This window comes from Hoplias malabaricus, chromosome 1 (assembly GCF_029633855.1).
Source record: "Hoplias malabaricus isolate fHopMal1 chromosome 1, fHopMal1.hap1, whole genome shotgun sequence".
In the NCBI taxonomy this organism is placed as follows: Eukaryota; Metazoa; Chordata; class Actinopteri; order Characiformes; family Erythrinidae; genus Hoplias; species Hoplias malabaricus.
In genome coordinates this window covers 1,751,385-1,761,473 of record NC_089800.1, presented here as the reverse complement: position 1 = coordinate 1,761,473, position 10,089 = coordinate 1,751,385, and the positions used below count along the sequence as shown (strand labels likewise).

The 10,089-nt window shown below is 44.7% G+C and overlaps 1 protein-coding gene across 1 annotated transcript; it reads right to left on the bottom strand.

Annotated features, from left to right (window-relative positions):
- Positions 1-515: 515 nt before the first annotated feature.
- zdhhc11 (zinc finger DHHC-type containing 11) lies at positions 516-9,006 on the bottom strand. Its single transcript, XM_066683908.1, has 11 exons — positions 8,762-9,006; positions 6,472-6,693; positions 5,065-5,243; positions 4,441-4,542; positions 4,207-4,331; positions 3,109-3,264; positions 2,550-2,662; positions 2,370-2,428; positions 2,104-2,167; positions 1,938-2,016; positions 516-1,404 (listed from the first exon to the last, which is right to left on the bottom strand). The coding sequence occupies exons 1-11, from the start codon at positions 8,768-8,770 to the stop codon at positions 1,232-1,234; spliced, it is 1,281 nt and encodes a 426-aa protein (XP_066540005.1). The 5' UTR covers positions 8,771-9,006; the 3' UTR covers positions 516-1,231.
- Positions 9,007-10,089: the final 1,083 nt, after the last annotated feature.

The window sequence follows — 10,089 nt, the reverse complement described above, 5'->3', positions numbered from 1 at the left end:
TGGCCAGAGAGGCTGGAGAAGGAGCACGCTGATTGGCTGTGATGACTGCCCGAGATGGAAGGCCAGCCGGGTTCCTGATTGGCTGCGATTCAGGACAGGGAGAATGCTGATTGGCTGAGGTGGATGGATCTGCTCGCTGATTGGCTGAGCGCCTGTCTGTCACTCGTAGGAGCGCTGGTATTATTCCTGTATGCGCATCTTATTATTAGATGAACTTATTTATTAATTAGGATTACTTTTAGGCTAATTAGACGAGCTGGAGTGGTGTCTGAGCTCTAGAACTGTTCATCCACCATTAGTTCCTGACCTCACTGAGGTTGAGGGCCATCAAATCCTCACAGAAATTGTCCAAGAGCTAGAGTAGGAACATTCCTGATAGGTGCCCTTCGGTTCTGAGATGACGAATGAGCATATATCCATCCATGTGTATGTGGGGCACTACATAGGGAGTAGGGACTAGGGAGGATCAGACTGGGACCCCCCTGCACTGAGGAGACCCTCTGAGAACAGGTCAAAGGACAGACCCAGGACTGAAGCAAATATATCTGCACAGAAAGTGAAGTGTGCCCTGGCATCCGGCCTCTTGCTGCCTGCTCTTGTCCAACGTTACACAAGCTCTGCTGAGTGTCTCTGAAGTTACATAACCCTGCACACACCGTAGAGAGGAGAGTGGGAGTGGGGGGCACCAGGATTATTATAGTGACACATGGATGTAAACAAAGGGGCACAGAGAGTGAGGCTCGCACTGCGGCCCTGTGCTTCACTTTAGCGGATGTGTGTGTGGTTTTGTAAACTGCCTGAGGAACTGCAGCCACAGAAATCATCACCCAACAGCTCCACCGTGTGGAAGACGTCACACTTCTGCATCCTGCCATTTGAACCTGTTTGAAGTCAGTTCTGTTTGTTTTAAAGTGGACCCCTGAAACGGGATGCTCCAAGTTCACAGTGCCTCACACCGACCGGAGCCTTTCACACCGAACACGACCCACTCTCAATCACTGCAACCCTTTAATGATGTTGGAAATGTGTAAAAACTGATGGACTTGTCCTTTTAACTCTATGTTCTTTACTTTAATAAAAACACAGTATACAAACAGGCTGCGTCCGTTTCAGCAGCTCGTGATAAAATAGAGACAAGAGTCTGAGGTCCACTCTGGATGAGTCCGACCATGTTATTGCTCTGATTCTCCGCAGGACGTCTCTCTGAGATGAGGACACTACTGTGCTGTGGTCAGTGTATGAGCTGCTGGTGGACCACTGTGGTGTGTATGACGGCGGGGGGGTGTGTTCCCAGAGGGCTCTGGACAGTGGGACGTCCCTCAGCTGGAGTGTATCTGCTCACGCTGCTTGGCTGGAAAACCTGGGGATTTTCTACACGGCTCGGACACCAACCTGGAACCTCACCTGAGACCAGTGCGCACACACACACACACACACACTTAGTGGTCACTTGAACAAAAACGATTGGTAGCAATATTTCTGAAAGTGATTAAAGATGCAACTCCCGAATGACCCAGTTTATGCTCCATAGAGCGGGTCCCCCACTTAAAAAACCATGTTTACAATAGGTTATTTAATAATAATAATAATAATAATAGTAGCAATCTTTATTTGTATAGAACCTTTCATATGTAAACACAGCTCAAAGTGCATTACCGTTTCTTTAAGACACATTTTATAAAATACAAAAGGTTAAACAGTGTAACCACATTTAATATTGTAATTAAAATAAAGTCTCGTGGGGACTCCTCCAGCTGTAGTCCGGCAGTGCATGCTCATGTGTTCTGGGGAGTGGCTTAGGATGTAGGGCTTAAAGGAGGATATTTGGTTGGATATTTTTAAACTAAGCTAAGCTAAGCTAAGCTACATTAGCATGATTATTTAAGTTCCTAAAAGTCATATCTTAAAAGCAGTGCATGCTAGTTTCACGTCTGTACCTGGTATAAACTGTGTTGAAGATTTTGAGCCGTAGTTGGGATGGTTTTCACTGTCGGCTGCTGGAGGAAAGTGTTCCATCTGCAACAAGAAGAAGAGACAATCTTTCAGACCCAGGTCTTTCTACAGCAGTGTGCAGAGTCTGATGACACTGGTCCTAATGCTGACCTCAGAGCAGACGTGTCCTGACAGTCCACTGGACATCTGTCCCCTCTCCTGGTATTTGAAGATACTACACAAAGGGTCATAAAACAATTAAAGGGACACTTCAGCAGCAGGCTTTCGTTAGCTTTATGCAAATGAGCTCATTCCGAAGAGTCCCTGTCTGTTTTAGTGGCAGTAATAACATTTGGGTCATTGGCACCTTTGGATACTGTCAGGAGAAAAGGCCCTTATCGTTAACACTGTTGAAGTCAGTAACGATAAAAACATACCTAGATCTGCCGGACAGTGGAGCGTCACAGGCTATGGACATGTCCAGCGTCCCGAGTCTCTGAGAGAACAGAAGTACAGTGTTCTACACGTTCTCCTTACGTTGAATAGGGTACTGTTTACGCTCGTCCCTCTCAGAACCACAGGTGATAAGAACAGGTGAGTGGGGGTGGGGGTGTTACCTGTGCTGCAGGGTTCGTCTGTGGCGGCTGTGTGGCTCCGCCCCTTTGTTCTTTGCTGCTCTGTAACTGACGCTGTTTTACTATGTATTCATACGTACTCATCCCTTTACACACTGCACAGAGAGAGAGACAGAGATGGAGAGAGAAAGAGAAACAGAGAGATGAAGTAAGAGAGTAAAACAGAATGAGAGAGAGATTAAAATCAGAAAATAAAAACGAAATTGAGATTATAGAGAGGAACAGTGAGAAAAGAGAAAGACAGAGAGTGATGAGAGAGAAGGTGAAACACAAAGAGTACGAGTGAAACCGAGATAGAAAACAGAAAAAGGAATAGAGATAAATAAAGAGAAAGAGAAGAAAAAGGTAAAAAGGAGACAAAGAATAGAGAAAAAAAGAGAGAGAATGCAACACAAATGTGAGTTGTGTTTTTAGCCATGGCCCTAATGTTATATCCTCCTTCTCAAAGGAAATCAAGTATTAATCCCTTTTACTTGAATACAGTGAAAACAATAACTATAAAATAACTGCGGAAAGGCTCCACGTAAACGTGCGGACTCACGCAGGTAAACGTGGAAGACGAGCAGGTGACACAGCATTAAAAGTGAGGCCAGAGCGATGGCGATGGTGATGAAGGCTAAGATCAAGAGGCTGACGGAGGAGGTCTCAACTGGAGCCAGAGGCAGGAAGATTAACCACGTCCCATTCCCTTTAATATCTGCACACACAGACCACAGCAGGCTTTATTGATAACACCGCGATTTTTAGAATTTTAATCATCTAAACATCTGTGGAATGTCTGTTCTCCCCGTGTCTGCGTGGGTTTCCTCCGGGTGACTGTCTGTGAGGAGTGTGGTGTGTTCTCCCTGTGTCTGTGTGGGTTTCCTCTGGGTGACTGTCTGTGAGGAGTGTGGTGTGTTCTCCCTGTGTCTGCGTGGGTTTCCTCCGGGTGACTGTCTGTGAGGAGTGTGGTGTGTTCTCCCTGTGTCTGTGTGGGTTTCCTCCGGGTGACTGTCTGTGAGGAGTGTGGTGTGTTCTCCCTGTGACTGCGTGGGTTTCCTCCGGGTGACTGTCTGTGAGGAGTGTGGTGTGTTCTCCCTGTGACTGCGTGGGTTTCCTCCGGGTGACTGTCTGTGAGGAGTGTGGTGTGTTCTCTCTGTGTCTGTGTGGGTTTCCTCCGGGTGACTGTCTGTGAGGAGTGTGGTGTGTTCTCCCTGTGTCTGTGTGGGTTTCCTCCGGGTGACTGTCTGTGAGGAGTGTGGTGTGTTCTCTCTGTGTCTGCGTGGGTTTCCTCCGGGTGACTGTCTGTGAGGAGTGTGGTGCGTTCTCCTTGTGTCTGCGTGGGTTTCCTCTGGGTGCTCCAGTTTCCTCCCACGCTCCAAAAAAAAAACACGTTGGTAGGTCAAAAGTGTCTGTAGGTGTGAGTGCATGAGTGTGTGTCGCCCTGTGAAAGACTGGCGCCCCCTCCAGGGTGTGTTCCCGCCTTGTGCCCAGTGATTCCGGACCCACCGCCGCCCTGAACTGGATCAGAGGTGTCCCTGAACATGTTAAAGGCAAAAAGTGAGTGTATATTGAGAAGATTATTAATGTTTTATCATAACCCCCTCCCTCGATCTTCAGGTTTACATCCTGAAGCCTTAAAGGGAGGGTTCACACTCACTCTGAAAAGCGGCTGCCGTCCGCAGGTTAGCGGGATTTACAAAGTGCTCGATGAAGACGAAGAGGACCACCACAACAAGGAGAAGCACTCCAAACACAGCAGAGAGGACAGTGATGAAGAACACCCTGAGAGGAGCACACAGAGAGGTCGGAGACTAGAGGAAACCATGCGCACAACAAGATCAAAGGTCACTCTGAAAGGAACTTTAAAGATTCTGGTTGACTTGTCCTGTACCAGTAGTTCCTCCCTCCCACGCAGTTGTTGAGCCACTTGCAGTGGTGGTCAAAGTCAGCGATGCATTTGTTGCAGCTCCCGCAGTGTTTCACTTTAGGCCCCCTGCAGAGACGCAGCGGTTAGCTTTAAACAAACAGAATGCCAAGGTTTTTATGAGGCAGAAACGGTCCTAGAGGAAAGAGAGAGCAGTGGAGAGAGCAGTGTATCGGGAATCAAACATCTGCCAACACTACACTCTTAAAAAAAACTGTCACTGTGGTTGTCCATATTCAGTATCTTTATTTAGGGAACATAACTGTACTGTATGTAGAAGTTGTGTTGATTTATGTCCCGTTTCATTTCCAGGGCTTTTATTTTGTTATTCTCCACAGTTGTATAATGAAAGATTACAGAGATCCCTCTCTCCTTCTGGAGAAGAGAATGTAATGAACCTTTAGGGAACACAACTGGACTCTAACACCACTGCTGTACCTTTAAAGATACACTCCACTGTGAGGGACAGTAATGAACCTGTACGGCACATGCTTCCTAAGACATACGATAACATCACTGGAGCATCAACACGCTTGGAGGAGAATGCTAAATGCACTTGCACTGGCCGGCACTCAGTGATACCGTACGTACACATCCACCTCACACAGATAGCAGTGCTGATTATGGATGACGTGCGGCTGCTTCTTCTTGTCAAACACAGGCAGAGGGCTGGAGTAGTCCTTCCTCATGCGGACGCTGTACTCGGCCGGATCTATGGTCACCGCCGCCATGTGGGTCAGAAAGTGCAGGACAAACGCTGTACCAATCATCTATGGAAAAAAAAAACGATGAGTGCTGGATTAGTAAATGCATTCACGGTAGAGTCTTTTATTTCAAACTAATTAAGTATAATTAATGGGGACATATGAAAGAATCCTTTTTTCGGTGCATATTCATATTAAAGTGTGGATCTGGAGACCACCAACCCACACACTGCGAAACAAGACCACCCAATCAGTTTTCTGTGCGCTGCATGAGTCAGAAAACACAGAATAAAACGAGTCGTTCTGATTCTGCTCTGCTTCCGACGTCAAGTGCAGAGGCTTTAAAATGGCCCCGCCCCCTCGTCTGAGTCTGTCCAATCACAGCGCTGGATCCGTGTTTATGTGAGCGCGCAAAGACGAGGTTAAACTCAGCAAAACAGACACAACGAGCGCGGAGAAATAAGAGCACTGAGTAAAAACGGAGAAGAAAGAGAACAGAGTGAAAACGGCTAAAAACCAGAGCTTCTGCTCCTCGCTCCTCACTGCTGTGCGCTCGGGGTCGGGGTGAACAGCGAGCGGCTCATTATCATTTAAAGGAACAGGTGCTGAAAGCGGGCGTTCTGAATAGGGGCTGTTTACACAGGGGGAGAACACTGCTGTGGGGGTCGTGGGGTTTGGACCAAAGCAGGTCATTAAGAACCAGAAGTGTGTTCCTTCTGTGCAGACGGGGCAGATATTTAATCCTTATCCCAGTGAGAGAATAATTCACAAGGCCTTTAAGGCAGTGGACAGAATGGAAACAGACCACACAGTGTAAAGCTGAAAGTGTGTTTTGTGTGGGTCCAGCAGTGCCGGACAGGGCCAGGGGTCAATTCAACAGTCATTAGTCATCGAGGATAGAGACGCTACTCTAACGGTGTTACAGCCCAATTCTGACACACATAAAGAAGGCCTCTGTGTTTTCCCCAATCAACTGCATAAGCACTGAGCACTGACATCATCCAGCTGCACCATCTCACTGTACCCTCAGAGCCAGACTCAGGACCGTGTGTGTAAACACTCAGAGTGGACCGTCTCCCTCTTTGTTTATTTACCTTTCAGCTACAACTGTGTATGACACAAGTTCATTGAAGATATAAAGAAGCACAAAGAACACATGGTAAACAACAGACCGAAACAAAACAGGGATGGACTCTGACATGCACTAAATCAGTCCAGAATAGTCCATCTTCTCACTGTGAAAAAAAACATGGGTCTGAAAGGATGTCATTGTGTAGTATTTAGTGTAAATGACCCCGTAAGAGATGTAGTTCCAAGGTGGAGGCAGGAGAGGGACGTAGACCCCGAAGCCCATGATGGCCATGAAGCTGTACATGGTCCAGGCCAGCAGCTGGAGGAGGTGGAGGGGAAGGGTCCAGCCGTTGACTCTGGAATGGAGCGGCACAGTGACCAGTTCGTTCCTGCTGCCCCCACGAACCGGGCCAGTGCGTCTGAAACGACGCTCCAAACAACTCATCTACAACACAGAGAGAAGGAGAAGAGATTATGTGACCGTTAGAGTTTAATGTGATTATCTATTCATACAGTATGGGGCTATGATGAGAGCTGGGGTATAAATGTCCATAATCTGTTAGCTACATCATGATATATAATATATACCATAGTCAAATATGTCTTTTGCTAATCATGACTTCAGTGCTGTCTTTTTAAATTGGGTCTAATATTTAGCATTGGGAAAATTCAGTTTTGTAGTAGCCCAGCACAACAATCACAAAAAACCGTGTTAGTAGTTAATGAAGGATTAATTAGCATCTACTGTTAGCGCTCTAGCACAGAAAACTCCTGTGTCACAATAAGTCTTCGTTTTTACACACAGACCTGAGCTGGGAATCATTTGCCATGCAAATGAGCATAAAAAAGATAACAAGCATTATCTTTACTCTCTCCCAAGGCCTGTAACACCTTTCAGGCTACATGCTAATGCTAATGCTATGTTTTTCTGGGAAAAGGCCACTGTTTAGAAAACTGTAGCTAAAGATATTTAAACCAGACACAAAAGAACCTGTAAATAACATTAAGAGCTACTGAAATAAGCCATAAACTACACAGGAATCAACGTCAGGACATCGACCCTTTATTTTTCCGCCCAAGTGTTGGATTTTAACACTGGTCTTTCTTAAATAATTATTTTTTCTTATTCATGTCAAATAATCACATTTAATCCATTATGTGGATCATGAGAGGAATCTGGAAATTAGATTTTAATCATATCTTCAGTGCTCACATAATGAACTTTAAATATTAACATATAAATATATATATATCTTAGTGTGGGATCGAAGTTATGTTAAGAGTTTTTAAATGTGACTAAACTGACTGCAATATTTTTTTTAGTTATGGATTGGATGGCAAAAAATAGACAGAAAATTATTAGATATATGAATATAGATATTAATATAGGACAAATGCATTTTAGTGTTTTATACCAAATCAGATTTTTGCCCGGAAACTTTCACCACAAACATATAGCACAGTGTTTGCTGAAGAGGCCAAATGAACTCACTTAACTTTTCTTATTAACCTCATTTAGTCATTTATATCTACAGCGATGACTGGGTGGAAAATGGTGGTTCGGTTGCTTAGTGAAATCTAATCTGCTGTTTCAGTTATTCACTGATCTGGGGCCTGGGCTTATACTGACTTTATTTATCCATCAGAAATACTCCACACGTATAAACAACACTGAGAACCTGAGTTTGCTTCTGCAGAACTGAAATACAAGAATTATGAATAAATATGAATAAATGCTTTAAACTGTAGGCTACTAAATGTGAAATACACCATGGAGAGTGTGTTAATATTCACACTATAATAATAAATCATTAACAAGTTATTAATACCATATTAAAATAAATAAATGTCTGACAAAAACAAAATAATTAAGCGCCAAATTAAGAAATATGGCATTTTGATTTTTGACAGATTTGTGGGTAAATAATTGGGATTGGCTTAAAAGAAAAATAGCTTATTATGAAAAAGTATATCAAATAATTTGGTATAATTAATATATTAATTTATTCCTGTTTATTTATTCCCTAAAGTATATATGTTTATGTTCAAATTACTTGTAAATTTCATGTTTGATCTTTATTAAAATGTATTAATCTATTAATCTGTCTATATATATATATATATGTGTGTGTGTGTGTGTGTGTGTGTGTGTGTGGAGATGTTTTCCAGAGACACTAAAATATAAAGACTAATAATTTTAAAGGTTTAAATACAAATAAAATAATACAAAACGTCAATTAACGATAAGTTGTGGAGAGAGCGAACGCTGCATATGAGCCCCGCGGTCTCCGAGCAACGCGTTAACACTGAACTCCCGCTCAGCGCTGCGTTCACACCGAGCCTCAATTTACTCCACCACCGAAATAATATTTAACTACAAAAATAAGACCATTTTAAGGGCACTGTCTTACTTTCTGTCAGTTTAATCCTTCCTTTGTGAGTGTTTAGTTTTAAAGCCCTGAGCTGAAGATAATGCCTTAAAGCGTGTTAAAAAAACTATTTAAATCACTCACATTAGTCATTGTGTAGTTTTCAGCAGACTCCTGTAGAGAGACATTCCCCGCCCTTCATCTCCACAGCTGTGGAAATAAATGTTCAGACTAGAAATAAACCATTAAAGAGTAATTCCTCTTCATCCCCAGCTCTCTCTTAAACACAGTGAGGGGAATAACATGAAAAAAAAATGGAAACTTCCCTAAGACCTTTATAAAACGCTTCAAACTGTCCTTAAAATCATGTTTTGAAGCTCTCAGCTGGAGCTTTATGAGAAACAATGAGAGAGAGAGAGAGAGAGAGATCTTCCTATTTTGCATATGTCTGCTGGGTCCTAAAGGGCTCACGTTTGTAAAATAAACTGAACACTTTTGGACTTAACCGGCTTTTGTGTGTGTCCTGGTGAAAGCTTTTTTAAAAACGGTTAAATCCTCTCACTGTTTCATTACTCACACCCGAGCAGCACTGGTCTGTTCTTATATTCATGTGATCACCTGCGCCATTCCTCTGTTGTTTAGTTTTTTTTTCTTTAATGGGAATAAAATCATTTGGTGGCACATTTGCAAGGTGTCAAGTCACTGTCTGTGAGGAATGTGGTGTGTTCTCTCTGTGTCTGCGCGGGTTTCCTCCGGGTGACTGTCTGTGAGGAGTGTGGTGTGTTCTCTCTGTGTCTGCGTGGGTTTCCTCCGGGTGACTGTCTGTGAGGAGTGTGGTGTGTTCTCTCTGTGTCTGCGCGGGTTTCCTCCGGGTGACTGTCTGTGAGGAGTGTGGTGTGTTCTCTCTGTGTCTGCGTGGGTTTCCTCCGGGTGACTGTCTGTGAGGAGTGTGGTGTGTTCTCTCTGTGTCTGCGTGGGTTTCCTCCGGGTGACTGTCTGTGAGGAGTGTGGTGTGTTCTCTCTGTGTCTGCGTGGGTTTCCTCCGGGTGACTGTCTGTGAGGAGTGTGGTGTGTTCTCTCTGTGTCTGCGTGGGTTTCCTCCGGGTGACTGTCTGTGAGGAGTGTGGTGTGTTCTCTCTGTGTCTGCGTGGGTTTCCTCCGGGTGACTGTCTGTGAGGAGTGTGGTGTGTTCTCTCTGTGTCTGCGTGGGTTTCCTCCGGGTGACTGTCTGTGAGGAGTGTGGTGTGTTCTCTCTGTGTCTGCGCGGGTTTCCTCCGGGTGACTGTCTGTGAGGAGTGTGGTGTGTTCTCTCTGTGTCTGCGTGGGTTTCCTCCGGGTGACTGTCTGTGAGGAGTGTGGTGTGTTCTCTCTGTGTCTGCGTGGGTTTCCTCCGGGTGACTGTCTGTGAGGAGTGTGGTGTGTTCTCTCTGTGTCTGCGTGGGTTTCCTCCGGGTGACTGTCTGTGAGGAGTG